The sequence below is a fragment of the Paramisgurnus dabryanus genome, chromosome 11 (genome assembly GCF_030506205.2).
Source record: "Paramisgurnus dabryanus chromosome 11, PD_genome_1.1, whole genome shotgun sequence".
Lineage (NCBI taxonomy): Eukaryota > Metazoa > Chordata > Actinopteri > Cypriniformes > Cobitidae > Paramisgurnus > Paramisgurnus dabryanus.
In genome coordinates this window covers 36,438,939-36,459,044 of record NC_133347.1, presented here as the reverse complement: position 1 = coordinate 36,459,044, position 20,106 = coordinate 36,438,939, and the positions used below count along the sequence as shown (strand labels likewise).

The window sequence follows — 20,106 nt, the reverse complement described above, 5'->3', positions numbered from 1 at the left end:
TTTACATGAACAATTCAATAGACGCAATGTATTTTATACTATACAAACTGTATATTTTATTCCCCTAACCTACCTCAATCCCTAACCCCAACCATCACAAAAACCTGTTGTCTTTAATCTATGAAAAACTACCATGTAGTATGTTTTTAAGACATCCAGTTTACAGTGACACTTCCTGTTTTTATTGCATAATAAACATGTCATTATACACTATTCATGTCCCCATAAACCACATATACCAACCCACATGCACACTCAGCAACTTTGTACATATTGTGTGTCATTACAGTGTAGTAAATGTTTTGAGCACAAAGTCATCCCCATAAAAGAGAGAAATCATGATAAATCATAGAGTTATGTGAAGCTCATTTGAATGTCTTTTATTAAATAGATTTGCAGACAGTAAACAAACACACAAATCTCATTTAGGTCCTCTGATCATCTGCTTCTATATGTTTTTAGGTTCACATTATAGCTTCAGGTGGAGGGGGCTTTTTTGGAAGTTACGTCTCTAACCTTTGCATGTTATAGCAGCTCCAACAATGTTAAAGGAATATTCCATTTTCTTAAAAGAAAAATCCAGATAATTAACTCACCACCATGTCATCCAAAATGTTGATGTCTTACTTTGATCAGTCAAGAATAAATTATGTTTTTTGAGGAAAACATTGCAAGATTTTTCTCATTTTAATGGACTTTAATAGAGCCCAACATTTAACACTTAACTCAACACTTAACAGTTTTTTTCAACGGAGTTTCAAAGGACTCTAAACGATCCCAAAAGAGGCATAAGGGTCTTATCTAGCAGAACGATTGTCATTCTTGACAATAAAAATAACAAATATACACTTTTAAAGCACAACTTCTCGTTTAGATCCGGTCGTCATGCGCTAGCGTGACCCCACGCAATACGTAAAGAGGTCACAGAGGACGAACGCGAAACTCCGCCCCAGTGTTTACAAATGTGGTGAAAGAGGACCGTTCCTACGTTGTTGTATGTCAACTGATACTAATTAATGTCTTTGTGTCAGTTTATTGTTTAAAATGGTCCGCAAATGTGCGTTTTATATATGTGACACGTGACCTCCCTACGTCACTACGCATTCACGTTAGGTCGCGCTGGACCGGACCTAAACGAAAAGTTGTGCTTTAAAAGTGTATATTTGTTATTTTTCTTGTCAAAAATGACAATCGTTTTGCTAGATAAGACCCTTATGCCGCGTTTGGGATCGTTTATAGTCCTTGGAAACTCCGTTGAAAAAAACTGTTAAGTGTTGAGTTAAGTGTTAATTGTTGGTGTCTATTAAAGTCCATTAAAATGAGAAAAATCCTGCAATGTTTTCCTCAAAAAACATAATTTCATCTCGACTGAACAAAGAAAGACATCAACATTTTGGATGACATTGTGGTGAGTAAATTATCTGGATTTTTCTTTTAAGAAAATGGAATATTCCTTTAAGCTTTAAAACTGGGTTCAAAACTCTGTTGTATTTATAAAGCACATAACAAACCTATTCTGCACATCCTCACCATGCCAAAGTTGTGTTGAAATTTAAGAGCAGTTCTTGCAAATATCATCACACCACACAGTCAAAACTGTGTAATTACATGATACACTTCAAACATGAGAAACTGTAAGAAACACTTTATTTAAGCCAAAAACACTGTGATGTCACTTCCTTTAAGGTAATATGTTTAGTTTTTTTGACAGTTGAGGTAAAGTGTCTTTAAGGGAAATCATCATTGATCTTTAAATATGATCAAAGTAAAGTCCAAGATAAGGACAGTTTGATAGCTTTTTCTTTATATAGCTTGATTCTGTACATGTGTCAACACAAATTAGAAAGCATATATTATTCATATAAATACTATATTATGCACAGTCTTGTCTTGTGTTTCCCGGTCCTGTGTCTTGTTTTCTTTAAGTCTGTGTGTTGTGGACTATTAGGTTAGGTTCTGGTTTCCATGTTTGTAGTCCTTTGTAGTTCTGTTATTTCATTGCTTCCTGGCTGATTGTCTTATTGGGTGTGTCTTGTTATCTTGTTATACCACGGGTCTGTTGAATGCTTTATTCTGATTGGTTGACAAATGTTCCACAAGTGTTAATTATTTTTCTGTAAACCACACACCTATCCTATCAAATGTCTTAAAATAGGCACCAGAGTAATGTTCATGGTAATCGGCTAAAAACCCATCTCTTCCGCCATTACCTCACTTCCTAAGATAAGAAAAAAACTTACTATCTTTTCCTTTTATTCTTGATCTCTATCTATACATTCTTACAAAAAAACTAACCCTTGGCTATGTATACTGTGTTAGACTTGATGAGATGCTGTTCTTGTGTTGCTATAACTGCTTCTATTGTTTACCTCATTTGTAAGTTACTTAGGACAAAAGCGTCTGCTAAATGACAAAATGTAAATGTAAATGTAATCGTGGTATAAGAGGAATAACTGACTCCGGTCCTTTTAATTATTTGAAAATAATGCTCATCTGCGGTGTAACTCCGCTTCACATCGTGCCGCATTACCGCCTTGGATGTGCATTATTTTAAAATAATTCAACGGCCCGTCATCAATTATTCCATGTGTATATATTGCCCTAGTGTTTCAGTTGTCCTTTTTCAGTCGTTGTTGGATGTAGGTGTTGGTTCTGGTGTTTATTTTTATGTGTTTATTAATTTTCACCGTTCAAAGTTGACCTTGTTTCTGTTTAGTTTATCTTGTTTTATGTTAATCAATGGTCAGTCTGCTTACCAACCAACCAACCCAATATCACAAAATTATGTTCCTTATAGGCACGTATGGATCAGCGTGAAAATGTCACGCCGCGTTTGAGCTTGAGCATGTCGCGCTTTTCTGTTTATGTCACTGTCACGTATTGGTTATTCAACTTTTTTGTCCTAATTTCTTACCATTGTCGCTTTGGTTTAGGGTTAGATTTACATAAAATGACATCCCTACCCAAACCCAACTCTAACCCCAACGTCAGGCGACAATTGGTTAAAGTTTAGAAAATATAAAAGAATAAGTCTTGAATCTTTTTTTTATAAACCAATACTTAAAGTGACGTATAAACCAAGCACCAAATCTAACCCTAAACCGAAGCGACAATGGTTTGAAAATAGGACAAAAAAGTTGAGTAACCAATACGTGACAGTAACACAAACAGAAAAGCGTGACATGCTCACACTCAAATGCAGCGAAACGTGACATACGTGCCTATAGGTACATAATTTCGTGATATAGGGTTGTACCAACACATCACAGTACTATATTACTATTAATTCCATAGTCTATCATTCAGTTTAACATAATAGTTGATGTAATATAGACATTTTAAACCAAAATACCTTTCAATGTAATGAAGTCATGCAGTAAAACTGAACAATCTTTTTTGTGTGTCTCTGTGAACACTGTGATCATGTCTGTGTATGCCAGAGGATTAGTTCAGCATTAATATTCTTGCTTCTGGTGCAGCTGTATGAAAGGGGACATTTTATTAAGTGCTACAATTGGGTCCCCAGTGCTACTATCAACCTAAAAATGTGAAAAAGATTAACCCAGTAATTTAGTTTTGGTAAACAATTCTCTCCAAGCATGTTTTTTTGCAAGCATGTTAAAAAAAGCTCATTGAATCTGCATTATCCAACCACAGCATAGCCATTTAGTGCAGAGATCAGCTCATTTGCATTTAACAGGACACACCCAAAAACTGCACATTTTTGCTCACACCTACAAAGTGTTAATTTTAACATGTTATAATAAATGATCTGTGGGGTATTTTGATCTAAAACTTCACATATGTTCTCTGGAGACACCAAAGATTTATTTGACATCTTAAAAAAGTCTTGTGAAATGTCCCCTTCTAACATCTCGTAATCGGTCCTCATTTATGTCCAAGAGACTTAATAATAATCTTTTATATTTTAATCCATTAATTTTTATTTTTAAAAACATTTTTTTGCTGCTGCACATTCATGTGTATAATAAGCAAACGCATGTTGTCGTCCCGTTTATAGGCACATATTACTAATGCACTCTAAATAACAAAAACAATATTGCACCACTAACTTTAGACTTTAGACCAGGTTTTAGGTGGTCAATGACGTAGTCTATTTTAACGTAGTTCTTCATTTATCAAGAAGATGTGTAGAATATGGCTGCTTGATCATGGGCAGAATCACAAATTATTTAAAGGAATAGTGTACCCTTTTGCCATATTAAACTATGTTATTACCTCAAAATGTGTTAGCATTTAGCCTAGCCCCATTCATTTCTATGGTACCAAAAAAAAGTTTTATTTTGTGACACCATACTTACTAGTATAACTCCTCATGTAACAGTCTTTAAATAAGGAAAACACGGAAGTGTTTGGTGGCTTTCCGGTTTGGTACCATAGGAATGAATGGGTCTAGGCTTAATGCTAACACATTCACGACGCGCTGTACAGTGCACGCATTGAAAAAAGATAGATATGTATTAATTCGTCTAAGTTGAGGTAATAACATTTTATTATTAAACACGTTTAATATGGCAAAAGGGTAGACTATTCCTTTAACATGATTACTCGGTGACTTTGAAAACATTTTTATTAAGTGTTGCAATAGGCTAAACGTGTCAAAGCAGTGGTGCCTTACGGACCAGAAGCACACAATTTATATTTTAATCGCACAATAATTGTTTTTCTTGTATTGTTTGAATCAAAAATTGTAAATCAAAAACGATTAATTGCACAGCCCTAATGTAGAAAATAATGTTTCCCATTCAAGTGATCATCTTTGCAGATTAATTATAAAGTGGGCATGTTGCTGTTTTTGTACAGTGATGGCAGGCCATGTAAAGTTGTTTGATGTCTTGAGAGTCAGTGTGCATTGATATGACTTTAATTAGCTCTGAAAGCTCTTTGTATCGACCCTTTTCTGGGCCACGAGACCCCAACAAAACATCCAGCGCAGAATTAAACTGAAAGAGAAAAGGCCTTTTTTCATCTGCAGAGAGCAAAACAAAGAGAAGAGAATGATTGGCCAGAAAGACAGGAAATGACCTCAGGGCTCAGCTCATGTGATGTCAAATGTGGGTCATTGCATGATAATAACACAACATATTGAGTGCATTGCTTTAAGCACAAATTACTTTTCATTTTTAAAATATTTCAAGTAGTTATCATGGTTTTCTTTAAGATTGTCAACACTGAGATCTGTTTGTGCGAGCATCAGTCAGCTCTTCTGCAAAAAAATCTCTTTAGTGCATTCAATTATTGTGAACATCAGACAATATCACAATTTTTACTCTGAAGCTTTCGAGTCTGTGTCTGATTGTGTCTGATTGTGGGTTGTGGTCCAGCGTTTCAGTGTTGTGTTTAAAGATCAGAAGTGCATTAATGTGTTAATCTCATAAACAGATGCTTATTTCTAACTCTTGATTTTTTGGGTGGGTGGTTTGAATCAAGTGTGTGTGCTGTGTTGTGATATCATCTTTGTCATGTGAGATAAATTCCCTCATTGACATTAAGATGAAATCACATGAACGATTCTTTGATGTTAAGAGTATCACAGTCTGTAAAATAAAGCATATAAGGATGCATAACATCAAAATATTTAATAACATTAATGTAGACAGTGTTTATGTTGTTGTTGTTGTTTTAACTGGGTCACATTTTACTAAAGCAGTAATGTGAATAATGCAGGGTTGTCTAGCCTGAAGAAACATTAAGGTTGTATTGAAACATTAAGCACTTTAATATATATATATATATATATATATATATATATATATATATATATATATATATATATATATATATATATATATATATATATATATATATATATATATATATATATATATATATATATAAAGATGAAACACTGACACGCACAGTATCTGAGAAAATGTATGTACTTTTTTTGCACTAAAAAGTGAATATGAATATAAAGGGGTCATATTATTGGTGTTCCCAGAGTACATATGTGAAAATTTAGCTCAAAATACCCCACAGATTATTTATTATAACATGTTAAAATTAACACTTTGTGGATGTGAGCAAAAATTTGCCGTTTTTGGGTGTGTCCTTTAAAATGAAATGAGTAATGAAATACAAACGCTAATCGCCATAATGGTGGTTTCATGAGATTAAAACTCAATTGTGCTGTTAATTTTTTTTTCTCACTCTCTCTCTGCACTAAATGGCAGTGCCATGGTTGGATAGTTCAGATTAAGGGGCAGTATTATTATAATATGATCCCCTTCTGACATCACAAGGGGAGACAAATTTCAATGAGCTATTTTTTCACATCCTTGCAGAAAATTGTTAATGGGATAATGGGTTGTTCTTATTCACATTTTCTAGGTTGATAGAAGCACTTGGGACACAATTATAACACTTAAACATGAAAAAAATCAGATGTCCCCTTTAAGGTGCATTGTATAATGTGGATAAAACAGCATCACTGATTATAATAGGTAAAGAAGTAAAACTCATCCTCCATCGATCCATTCAAACTCCAAATAAGAGAAACTTAAGTTTTATCTTTACAAAAAAAATCCTGAAACTTTGGTTTTACTTTAGCTTAATAATGTCCAGTGATCTGATGCAAGCCAATTCGAGGGAAGTCTCAGGTCACCTGCCTGCCAAAACTTTGTGTACATACATAGACACTGATTTGTCCAGTCTCCACGCCTTCTCAGCGACAATTCATCCAGCATCCCTCCTCCTCCTCATCTTCTTCTTTACTCTTGTTTTCTTCCTCGGTGCAATTTTGGGGAGTGAAGTTGTGGCTCGAGCCTTTGAGGACAACAAGCCAAGTTTCTTTACATTTTATTATTAGGATTGGGCAGGTGATCTTGTGAAATTAAAAATGGTTTTATTACAGTAAATGTGTGCCTTTCTGGAGCATCGATTAGCATTTGTACAACCATAGGTTTACGATAGTAATCATGTTTTGTTTTATTTGTAGTAAAGCTTTGGTTAATTTTCATGAGGGTAAAGAAAGAGAAGTAGCAGCAGGTGTCGGGGTCAGATGTGGGAGAGCAGTGAGGACTCGATTTAGATGTTTTTTCATTTGAGAAAGCTGTCAGGTGTGAGTTCACTTTCACATTATTGTGAATCATGTTGTTGTTTGACTTTAGGAGTTTATTGATTGTGTGATGGTTAAAGTCATTGGCGGTGTTTTTCTCTGAGATCTGTGAGGTTTAGAAACAGCTGTCGGATTATGAGCTTCCTTGAGTTTCACATTTTCCTAAGATTGTTGCCAGATTGTGCGAGCTGTCTGTGAGAAACGCTGGGAGAGTTAAAGAGTGTCATGATGATGTCATGTGTGTCCAACTCTTACTGACAGGTGCTGCTCTTTATCTTATGTTTTAGTTTTGTTAAAGTGTTTGGGTCAACCAAACCAACACAGTTATTAAAACCAATGATTCAACATTGACCTGTATCATGATTTTCTTTCAGCTGATAAGAACTCTCTGTATGTTCATTAGTTTTAGAGATAAAAGGCCAGATTTACTAACCGAGGCAAATTAGTGTAAGTGCACAATAAAAAAAGCGCTGATGGGAGTGTTAATATCTGCAGGTTATTAACTAAAAAAGCGCAAATTAAATAACACAGGCACAACAGCTGATTTCCAAAATGTGCAGCGAAATCTACTAAGAGCAGTGCAAATTAATTCAGGGACAAGGAGAGCTGATGAGGTGCTGGTGATCGAACGCCTGATGAGCTTGAGTTCAGCTCCACAGATATAACATCAAAACCATCAAACACTGACAAGAACTGGAAGACAAAAAATTAAGGTTTATAAGAAATTTTGAAACGTCTGATATTGTGTGACTTCTCCTAGTGACTCCTCTTTTATTAACTTCAGCAAATAAAATTAACATGGCTTGACAAACAATATTTTTGAATAAAATGTTCCTCTGGCATTACAAATAAACTTGTTAAAACAATTCTCTGCATTGTATCACACGCTCCCCTATCTCTGTAATGCCTCTTTTTGAGCAACAATTGCAGCCATTTCAAGCGCAAAAGGATTTAGGACATACTTTCTTTCTGTGTTAAATAATGGCGCAAATACCAGTAATATAACATGCAAGTGTGTGTAAATAGTAATATTAGTAAATCTCGTTGTGTGAATCATTTAAATAATCTTCTTCAATACATTTTTTGTCTGAAAGGGAAACTTCTAGAAATGCAAATGCAATAAGGTCAGTCACAAAAATAACTAGACCACTAGCTAATAATCCAGGCAGTCGTTATTTAACGCAAAAATGATGGTTTGCCCTGGCACAAGCTTTTAGTTAATCTGGCCCATAGTCTAGCCTATATACTGCTTATCAGTGTCAGTACATTATGTAAAGACATTATGATTGTAAATTACAGCACGTGTGTGCAGAAACTTGAAGGTTTGTGTGTTTTTTGCGTAGCCTGCGACAGCAGTCACTGGGGTCCGCACTGCAGCAGTCGCTGTCAGTGTAAGAACAGGGCGTTGTGTAACCCCATCAGCGGAGCCTGCATCTGCTCACCCGGGTACCGCGGCTGGCGCTGCGAGGAGATCTGTGAGCGCTACACCTACGGCAACACCTGCCAACAGACGTGCCAGTGCCAAAACAACGCCACGTGCCACCACGTCACCGGAGAGTGCGTGTGCAGTCCGGGTTACACGGGAGCGTTGTGAGTCTGAGCTCCGTACAACCATACAACTGTGTATCTGTCACATGTCAGTGTGTCTGATCTGTGTTTGATTTGTGTAGCTGCGAGGATCTGTGTCCTCCAGGAAAGCATGGACGTCTGTGCGAGGAACGCTGTCCGTGTCAGAACGGAGGCGTGTGTCATCATGTGACGGGAGAATGTTCCTGCCCGCCCGGTTGGATGGTGCGTATCACACGACCCTTTAAAAGTCTCGGGCCTAATGTCATTATAATGAAGCTGTAGGTCATGATATCATTGTAATGCTACTATAAACACTCAAAATCATATCACCTTTATTATCACACTACAGAAGTGCAGTGATGAGTGAAAGTCTTTGCATGCACAGTAATGACACGAATGTGTGTGTCTATGTTTAGGGTACGGTGTGCGGACAACCGTGTCCTGCCGGACGTTACGGGAGGAACTGCTCACACGAGTGTCAGTGTCATAATGGAGCAAGCTGTTCACCGTCCACAGGACAGTGTGTGTGTAGTGCAGGATACACAGGAGAGAGGTATAAACACACACATACAGTACAGTACACACTTTTGATTGAAACATAAGAGCTGATGCAGACTGCGAGCTGTGGCCGGCAGCAGCAGAATGTGCAGCAGCTATAATTACAGTATACAGTGCAGCATGTATTTAAATGCAGGAATAGAAACACAAGTGCATTTTTATGAGTTAATAAGAGCTTTGGCTTCAGCAGACGTCACTCTTACCCCAGTTGTACCCTGATTTCACCACACCCTACTGCCTGGAAAATAATCACATCACAGCCACAGGGAGGAGATCACCAGATTCTCTTTTTGTGTGTGGAGCTCAGATGGTAAAGCCTCTTAAATGCCACCTCAGTCAAAAACAAAATAATGATATTAACTCTTGACACGTATTATACGTTCACTTTAAATCCGCTTAATCCCAGCCTCAGGCCATTTAGAAATACTGGTTTATTGGCAGAATTAATTAGGAGAAGCGTAGTACTGGGCAAGTTTACCAGTTCATACGAATACCGTTTTTTAAATTTTGTTACGAAGTTAATTTTTGATATACCGCCATACCGATGTGTGACGCAAACAACGTGTGGAACGGAGTGCAGCAACCTGCAATAAATTAATTATATCCTAACTAGCAATTGTATTTGCTAGCTGCTGACCTATGATCAGCTTAGGGAATCTTTATTAAAGACATTTACAGTGGCAAGAAAAAGTAAGTGAACCTTTTGGAATTTCATGGTTTTATGGTGTCATAAAATGTGATCTGGATATTGTCAAGGGTATTGACAAACATAATGTGTCTAAAAATAATTACACAAAAACATTCTGATCTTTCAGAACTGCTTTAGCTCTTTCATCATATGTAGTTCAAGTCAGTCCATAGCATCTCTATTGGGTTGAGGTCTGGGCTCTGACTTGACCACTAAATAAGCCAGATTTTGTTTTTCTGAAGGCATTCTGTTGTGGACTTGCTCTGGTGTTTTGGGTCGTTGTCCTGTTGCATCACCCACCTGCTACACTGTTTCAGCTGACAAAAGACACTCTCACATTATCCTGAAGAATTGTCTGATATACTTGGGAATTAATCTTCCCCTTAATGATTGCAAGCTGGCCAGGCCCTGATGCAGCAAAGCATCCTCTGGCGTGCCCTTTCTACGCCAGATGTAGTGCTGTGTTTTTCCAAATAGTTCAGTCTTAGTTTCATCAGCCCGCAAATCATTTTCCCAGTACTAGGGGTGGGACGGTTGTCATGACCACCGCACCACCGCGGTGGTGCAATGCCACCGCAGTGGTGAAGTGCCACCGGCGGTTGTGTGACGTCACATATCAGGTGAATGATTAAACAAAATAATAAGTAAAAATTGCAGTTTTTTTTTACACGTGAAATAATAATAACAAAAGTTGTACAGTAATTTAAAGCCTAAGATACAAATTTATAACATTGTTTTATGTTAATACACAAATCTCCGCTACATTACCATGTATGGCGTTTCCACTAAACTGGTGGATTTTAGCATAACTCAGCACGTTGGAGTTTAGCCATGTCACTGTGTTGTGCATCTGCTTTAGTTTCTTTTGGTCTCCAGTGACAGTGATACATACACATCACGTTTGTCTTTTGTTGTGAAATAAAAATTTTACCAGGTTAAAGTCACGCGCATCAGGAAGCGCATTTAGTGAAACTTTATTTTCTTTCACCATTTAAACCACCCTAACCCCCCCATGGACCCCACCACCGCAACACTGGCAGTTGTTGTTGATGGTTCCACCGCGGTGGTAAAAATTTGCCACCGTCACAGCCCTACCCAGTACCACTGTGGAGTGTCAATGTGCTCTTTTGCAAACTTCAGGCGTGCAGCAATGTTGTATTTAGTAAGCAGTGGCTTCCTTCGTGGTGTCCTGCCATTGATACTTTGCTTATTCAGTGTTTAACGTATTGCAGACTCACGAACAGAGCAAGTTCCGATGATGCTTTCAAATCTTTGGCTGTCATTCAGGGTTGTTTCTTTACCTCATTGAAGAGTCTTTGTTGTGCTCGTGGTGTAATTTTGACTGGGTGCCCACATTTTGACACAACAGTCCCAAAGCGTCTCCATTTGTAGATTGTTTGCCTAACTGTAGACTGCTGAATTTCTAAAGTCCTTGTAACCCTTTCAATCTTTATGTAAAGCAACAATTCTTGATCGTAGCTCCTCTGAAAGCTTGTTTTTGCAAGACATTGCTGACATAAATAAGCATGTTGTTATCAATCAAAGTAGCTGTAGTCCACACCTTTGAACGTATTATCTTAACCAGACTCTAATGAGCTTTTTTCAGGTCATTAACTCAAGGATTCACATACTTTTTCCACAAGCATTATGAAGTTTTTGAATGTTCTCAATAAAGACATGGGTGATCAGAATTATTTTTAGACATTATGTTTGTCAATACCCTTGACTTAGATGAGATCAGATCACATTTTATGATAAATGTATTCAGAAAACCATGAAGGTTCACATACTTTTACTTGCCACTGTATATTTTGCTAATATGTAGTACTGTGTAGTGTATTTGGTCTTAAACTTGACGGATTAGTAGTATTACTGCAAGTTAACCACTTTTTCTCTTTGTTTAAATTTTATGTGTGCAAGTTGCCTTTACATGCTGTTCAGTTGTTAGAAGTCTAAAGAAGTCTAAACTTTGCAGTTAAAGGTCATACACAAGGTTTATTTACAAAAAAACATGGCAGATGCACTTAGGCTACGTTCACACTGCAGGGCTTAATGCTCAAATCCGATTTTTTTGCAAGGCTGTTCACATTTCCAATTAAATGCGAAACTTTTGTGATCTCCTGTGTGAACGTGAAATGAGCCAGAAGTGACCCGCACCGTTGTTTGCAGAAGTATCTAACGTTAAACATGGATGTCAACAACAGTGTAGTCAACAGCGGAGCTCTTTTTGCAATATTAAAGTTATTTTTCCAACGGAGCCAGCACAATTACAATCTTCTCGTTTTGAAGAAGAAAATTAAAAAGAAGGAGGAGAGCAAGGTATTTGGCCATGGCGTTTTGTGGAGCATTGTAAACCGCCCTGTTCCTATAAGAGCCCTCGAGTTTGGCCTGAACAGAGCTGTCACCCAAAATATTAATTAAATTGACTGGTCTCAGCAGCATCGTCCGCCATGGTTGTTGTTTATCTTCTCATTCCCGCCTACTTCAACGCAGAATTATGACGTTTGTAGCGTATCAATGACGTACATGGCCGTTCATACGGAGGTCGCATTTCAAAAGAACAGATACGTATCGGATTCAGGACCACATACCCAAGTGGCCTGGGTCACATTTGAAAAGATGAGATACAGGTCGCATAGGTGCAAAAAAAATTGGGTCGGAATTGGGTCGTTTCAGCCTGCAGTGTGAACGTAGCCTAAGAAGGTTTTGCATCTGAGCTCTTCAATTATTAATAATCATCATTTGATATTTCCTATACAACAGTTCTTTTTGGTTCTCAAATCTGATTGGTCGAGAGCCTTTTCCAGTCATTATGTAATTTGTAGTGTCTTTTGAATCTGAACTCCTCAATTTTTAAAAAGTTTATTTAACTGCGTTCGGGAGGAGCATGGTCATGTGATCCAACCAATAAGTAGAATAGGTGTCTATGAATAGCAGTCCCTCACCTCTGCCCCGTGACAGTTTTTGCAGCATCCCTCCTCCACCCCATCACTTCACTCTCAGCTAGTTTCATTTATCCCAGTTAAAGATGAGGGGCTCTGGGGTTAAACAACAAGCTCTGAGCCCTCCCCTCGGACAGCACAACAAATATGTTTTATCTCGATCCCTATCGATTACATGTTAATGCCAACTTGTGAAATGAATTTTAAAAGGGTCTTGTGGTTGTGTGATTACCATAAAAATGCAAACTCACAAAAATGTTTAGGCAAATGCAAATAATTAGGAAGTAGTAATTAGAAATGAGCATGTGCAGCACATTATCTTTCAAAAATATTACAACTTAACTATTAACTCTTCAGATCCCTCATATTGAACCTTTAATAGGGCCATTGTTTGATTCAGCTATGACTCAGGTTGCTTATACACTGCAAAAAATGACGTTCTCACTTAGTATTTTTTATCTTGTTTTCAGTAGAATTACTTCAAAAAGTGAACTAAGGATTTAAAAAAAACTAAAAGGCTTTTTTGCAGGTAATTGGTGGTATGATTGGAGAAATGTACCAAAGTGACTAAGATAAATATGAAGTGATTGTGTGTTGGCAGGTGTCAGGATCAATGTCCTGTCGGCTCTTATGGAGTGGACTGCATGCAGACGTGTGCTTGTGTGAACGGTGCTCAGTGCTATCACGTGAGCGGAGCGTGTCTATGTGAACACGGATACACGGGTGAGAGATGTGAGGAGCGTAACTGTCCCGACGGGCTTTACGGTCTTAAATGTGACAAGAAATGTCCCTGTCACACCAATAACACACGCAGGTAAGATCATTCACTCATTCATTTATTTCAGTCACATACTTTTGGTTGGTTTGTTTAACAGTAAAAAAGAGAAAGACAGAGAGGAGAGTTTAGTGTTGAGTGTGTTTAAGGTAAAGTGTACTGTATGTGGCGGTTGTTGTTATTTTGTGTGTGTCTAAGACACAGTTGGTGATTGTTTAGATAAGACAGACAAGCACAGCTGACTGTAGTGTAGTATATGTTTCTGTGTCAGATGTAGGAGCAGCTGTTATTGGCTGGCTGTACAGCTGCTTTAATACTGCAGTCAGGTACTGAACAACACAACTACATCAAGAGATTTTACTGATGCTTTACTGTTAGTACAGAGAAATAAACTCACAACATGATATAATATGAATAAAACCTGAAGAAAGTTAATGAACCACTCTTAATCCTGAAGAAAAGATGTGTTGTCATGTTTGCTTGTGTCTGTCTCAGCTGTCACCCTATGACGGGCGAGTGTTCATGTAAGCCAGGATGGGCGGGGTTATACTGTAATGAGACGTGTGCTCCTGGTTTCTATGGTGAAGCGTGTCAGGAGGTTTGCAGCTGTCAGAACGGTGCAGACTGTCACGGTGTGACGGGCGAGTGCGTCTGTGCGCCCGGATTTAAGGTACAAACACTCATGTTGGTCTTGAAATAATAGTAGTGAGAAATCTCCACATTGATCCCTAATTATGGTCACAGGGCACAGATTGCTCCATCACGTGTCCCATCGGTACATACGGCATCAACTGCACCTCTCTGTGTTCCTGTAAGAACGGAGCCGCTTGCTCACCGATAGACGGATCCTGTTCATGTCACGCAGGTGATTCTTCACATTTATTACACGGCTCTCTGGAATGCTTGATTCTGATTGGTCAGTTGAGACATTTGCAGGTTCGTTCTTTTCAAATAATAACCACTCCAAAGTAATAACGCATAGCCGGTACTACTTGTACGATTAAAATCGCTCCGCGCCAATAAAGATTACTGTTTGGCGCCATATTGTGACAAACACTGGACAACCCCAATTAAGAATAGAACATAGAGCAATAGAGCATGACAGCTACGAAGCCAACACACAAAAAAAAACAGAATGGGCATTAAAACTTCTCAAAGACTGGCTAAAAGAGAAAAAAATGGAGACAGACAAGTATGAAGCAGAGGATCTTAATAAGGTATTACGATCATTTTATGCATCTGTGCAAAGTTTCGCGGAAGGATAAAAATGTTAATTCAAAACAAATATGCCAATAAAATGTTTCAAATTCATATTCATGTCCATTTTTTTTTCTTATGTGGCAAGTAGCCGTGTAATAAGCGGGATAATGTAGAGGCAGCCGGTAGTTATTGGGAAATAAGCCCCTTCAGTGTGATACAAGACCCTCCGCTTCGCGTCGGGTCCTGATCACACTGTAGGGGCTTATTTCCCGATAACTACCGGCTGCCTCTACATTATCCCTTACTTATCTCTTCTTGTATTAGTGACCTTTAACATAAATACTGAGGCATCATGTCCAGTGAAACTCAGGGGCACGTGCCCCTTTGGATGTTTTGAGCCAAGTGGATTTTGCATCTAATCTATTAAGCATCTTTTCATCTGTCACTTTGTTTCATTGGCAAAATATCATCAGTTCTTCACTTTTTTCTGAGATTTTCTCTGTTTTAATCAAATGGAAACAATGATTTATTAATGAATTATACAGACGCAACAGCGCTGGCGCCATCATTGTGCACTGTCGTGAATTAACTGTGTACAAAAAGAATGGTTCAAAGTACATTTCTTAACGGATTTATTTATTTGTATCTGCATTTATGTATTTATTCATTTATTTATTTATGCATTTAATTAATTACTTATTTATGCATTTATGTAGTTATACATTTATTTATTCATGTATTTCTACATCTACATTCTACATTGTTTATGCATTTATTAATTTATTTATTTATACTTTTATTAATTTATGCATTTATTCATTTATTTATTCCTACATTTATTTATTTATTTATACATTTCATTAATTAGTTACTTCTACTTTTATTTATTTATTCATTTATTTATTTCTGTATTTCTACATCTATTTATTTATTTATATATATTTAAGCCATTTTTCGTCCTTTATAGATGTAAACACTCTGCCCTCTTAAAACTATATTTGTGCATGACACCATTGCATAACTATTCTGTGTTACACCTAAACATAACTGAACTGTTTTATGTGTAATATTTCACATGAATATCTGTAGGTAAGTTATTTCTTTACTGGTGTTGTAGCTGCATTTGAAATATTAATTTATAGGGATGCATAGTCAACAAGATACCTACAAAATATAAATCTACCGCTGACGGTCACCGGTAATAAGGCTTATAATGTAGCACCACATATTTATGGAGAACTTTAAGGCAGCTCAGATTAAACTTAAGTTCTCTTGAGGAATTTTCAATTGAATACATATAAGTGCATAGATATATACTGTGTATGTAATAGATGAAAAAGTACTAAAGGTGATTTATGATTTTCCGCTTGTATGTTTGTCATGTTTCCTGTCAGGTTGGCACGGGGTGGATTGCTCCATTAACTGTCCCAGTGGGACATGGGGTCTGTCCTGTAATCTGACGTGTGTCTGTGGTAATGGAGGCTCATGCAGCGCTCTGGATGGCAGGTGTACGTGTACTCCAGGCTGGAGAGGAGACAAATGTGATCTGCCATGTCATGTTAGTTTCTCAATAACATCTCACTTTATACATGCACATGATATTACAGACTCAAAACCTGTTTTTAATGTAATAATCCTTTTCTATTACTGTCCTATTGAATGGCATCCCTGTTAAATGATATGTATGGTGTACAGGACGGCACGTATGGACTGGAGTGTCGCGAGCGCTGTGATTGTATTCATGCAGACGGATGTCACCCCACAACTGGACACTGTCGCTGTCTGACTGGCTGGACAGGTAAAGATGAATCTCTTATAGCATTTCATTGCAAAAGATTACAAAAATCATTATTTCATTAAGTGTCAGAGCTGTTGATTTTATAGAGGACATGTCCACGTCAAATATTGAGATAAGTGGTCAGTTAATGTGGGATTTATATTAAATACAGTGCCCTGCATAAGTATTGGGACAATAAAGACAAACTTGCTTTGTTTGCTGTGAAGAGAAGAAATGAATATGAATTCACATTTGATTATGTTAATCACATACATGCTTTACCAGCAGAAACAAAAACATTCAATGCTTTTCATCTGTGAACAATACCAACTCAAACTCAACCACTGTAAAGCAGAACGAACCCAGGCGTTGCATTTGTTTTTTCTAAAAATAAACTCTACTGTTAAAAATTTTTATATGCAAAGAAAACTGAATTAAAGGTTTAATTTATTGCTGTGTTCATGTTCATTTTAAGAGGAGACTGTATTTAAGTTTGCATGGTTAATGTCAGCATGATAAAGTTTGGCCCTCATTAGGGGACATTTGTGCTTGCCTTGTTTCTTTGCCAAAAGCCCATTCATATTTAAAAATAAACAAAGTTTATAACGTTTTTATCCAAGATAATCTTCATAGATGAACACAACATTTATGAATTTTGAAAACGAAATGTTTTACTAGAAATGAAAAGCTAACCTTAGGCTACACCAAGCAAACTACACCAGCTGTCTCACATCACTGTTATCACCACCAAGCTCTTTTAATCTTTATTGAACTCATTTAAAAACATGTTCCCTGATAAGGAAATACTCTGTGGATGAAGGTTGGTTGGGAATTCTGCTCATGTTGAGTTGTTTTTAGATCTTCATGCATGATGATGTTTGTGGTCCCATGTAGTAGCTCATATAAAGACACTTTAAAGCTTCATAAAGTCATGAGTGGGATATTACTGGTGTGTTTTGTGCCAATGAATAAAACACAAACACGCTAAGCCAAACATGCCAGTGTACAAACTGTACATTTTAAGATGTTTTTTCAAACATTCTAGGTCATGGAAATTCTGTGGGTTTTTTTGTCAGTGATAGTTACATCTGGCTTAGTGTGGTAACCCTCTAACATTAATATGATAAAATGAATGTTTAAATCGATTGATTTGTGTTTGTAAGTTAAGGTTAAAGTTAGTGAGGTGTTCTTCACATTCCTTCAGTGTGAACACAACACGTCCAGCATACTGATGATGCTATCATGAGAGTTTCCTTAGGCCTGCTTCCTCCCAATCATCCCAGCGTTGCCTGGCAACACACACACACAGCTCTCAAAAGAGGCTTTTGTCCGGGTTTTGGCACGACCCTCTGCCACAACTCTACTTTACCCACAATGCACAACACAAATGAGGCTGTAGAGTAACACACAAGAGGAGATATGCTTGATAATCAGCTTGACCAAACACTGGGACTATCTCAGAAACATGTGTAAAGAATTACTGAGTAACGTCTTGAGTAACATCAAACATCACGTGTGTCCTTTGATTGGCTGTGATTGTGACGCATCATCTACTATTTGAGATTGAAGTGTTGGTTTTATGATCTATATATATGTGTTCACATCGGTTGAGCTGCTTTAGATCAGATCTTCACCCCTCACCTTCATCTGATGTGGGACAGGGTTAAGAGGATCATACAGCAGGACTCTATGTGATGTTTTTGGTGATGTTTGATGACAGGTATCCATTGTGACAGTGTGTGTGCTGAGGGCCGCTGGGGTCCCGGCTGTTCTCTGTCGTGTAACTGTAAGAACGGAGCGTCATGTTCACCTGATGAGGGCACTTGTGAGTGCGCATCTGGATACAGAGGAACCAACTGTCAGCGCAGTGAGTTTATTACCTGTGTGTGTGTTGTATGTTTGTGTATTTCCTCTGATGTCCTCTGTTGTTGTATTCTCAGACTGTTCTCCAGGTTTCTTTGGTCATCAGTGTAGTCAGGTGTGTCCTCAGTGCGTCCACAGCAATGAACCGTGTCATCACGTGAGCGGCCAGTGTGACTGTCTGCCTGGTTTTAAAGGATCTCTCTGCAATGAAGGCAAGACTCATGAGTCTCACAGAAGAATATTTTTCAGTGTTTTCTTCAGTATGTGTAGTGTTTGTATCTGTGCTCTTTTATCTGATGTGTCTGTCTGATGTCAGTGTGTCCCAGTGGCAGGTTTGGTAAGAAGTGTGCGTGGAGCTGTAAGTGCACTAATAACGGCACGTGTAACCCCATCGACGGCTCGTGTCAGTGTTACCCGGGCTGGATCGGCAGCGACTGCTCACAGCGTGAGTTTCAGTCACGTTAAAGGGATAGTTCGCCTAAAAATTAAAATTCTGTCATCATTTACTCACCCTCACATTGATCCAAACCTGTATAAATGTCTTTGTTCTGCAGAATACAATCGAAGATATTTTAAAGAATGTTTGTAACCACACGCAATAGACTTTTATAGTAGGACAAAATAATACAATGAAAGTGAATGGTGCGCCAGGTCTGTTTGGTTATTATTATTTATCAAAATATCTTTGTGTTCAGCTGAATAAAGAAATTTATAGAGGTTAAGTAAATGATGACAGAACTTAATTTTTTTCTGTGAACTATTAGACTCTCTCTCTCTCTCGCTCTTCAGTGTTGTCTTCTTCAGGATCATGATTGAGAAACATTGATTCTAATGTCATTCAGATATGTTTCTGACGCCCCCTGCTGGCCATATTGACATACACACAGGACTTTCTCTTATTTAATGTACAATAAAAAGACATTTTCATATAGTCAGGGCCAAGTTTGAAATCACAATTAAAAATGAGATGTACAAAGAGATTTAAGGGTTGTGATTTGAAATATAGGTAAATGTCAGATTTAGTTCATTCAGCTCCAGTGCTGCCGACAGAAGAAAAAAATACTGAGACATTACTTAAATTAATCTTCGTTATCACTTCACCTAAATAATGTTATAAATGTAAATGATGTAAAATTCCATTTAAAGGGATAGTTCACCCAAAATGACAAATTCTGTCATCATTTTCTCACTCTCATGTTGTTCTAAACCTGTACAAATTTCTTTATTCTGATGAACACAAAAGAAGATATTTTGATAAATGATGGTAAGCACACAGCTGATTGTAACCATTGACTTTCATAGTAAGAAAAACAAATATAATTGAATTTAATGGGTACCGTCAACTGTACCAACATTTATCAAAATGTCTTCATCATTATTTATCACAATACTTTCATAATATTTGTTGTCCTAATATGGCAGTCAATGAATACAATCAGGTGTGTGCTTACGTGTTGCACTGGGTTTATGGGATGTCACTGTGAAAGATTTATCAAAATATCTTCTTTTATGTTTATCAAAATAAGAAAACTCATACAGGTCTAAAAGTACATGAGGACAGAAGTTACATTTTTGGCTAAACTATCCCTTTACTGAAAAGCCAAAGTTTCTTGACTTGTTCTTGATCTTGTATGATGTGTTTTTCCAGTTGAACAG

General features: G+C 37.4%; 1 protein-coding gene across 2 annotated transcripts in view; it reads left to right on the top strand.

Annotated features, from left to right (window-relative positions):
* Positions 1–20,106, top strand: part of megf10 (multiple EGF-like-domains 10) — a 57,760-nt gene that overhangs the window by 22,648 nt on the left and 15,006 nt on the right. For both annotated transcript variants that reach the window (XM_065240403.2, XM_065240404.2), the window contains exons 6-16: positions 8,422–8,668; positions 8,749–8,869; positions 9,064–9,200; positions 13,437–13,649; positions 14,106–14,280; positions 14,355–14,475; positions 16,205–16,368; positions 16,506–16,608; positions 18,308–18,454; positions 18,528–18,662; positions 18,767–18,895. In XM_065240403.2, the coding sequence (XP_065096475.1) occupies positions 8,422–8,668; positions 8,749–8,869; positions 9,064–9,200; positions 13,437–13,649; positions 14,106–14,280; positions 14,355–14,475; positions 16,205–16,368; positions 16,506–16,608; positions 18,308–18,454; positions 18,528–18,662; positions 18,767–18,895 (1,692 nt within the window). The remainder of the gene's footprint in view (positions 1–8,421; positions 8,669–8,748; positions 8,870–9,063; positions 9,201–13,436; positions 13,650–14,105; positions 14,281–14,354; positions 14,476–16,204; positions 16,369–16,505; positions 16,609–18,307; positions 18,455–18,527; positions 18,663–18,766; positions 18,896–20,106) is intronic.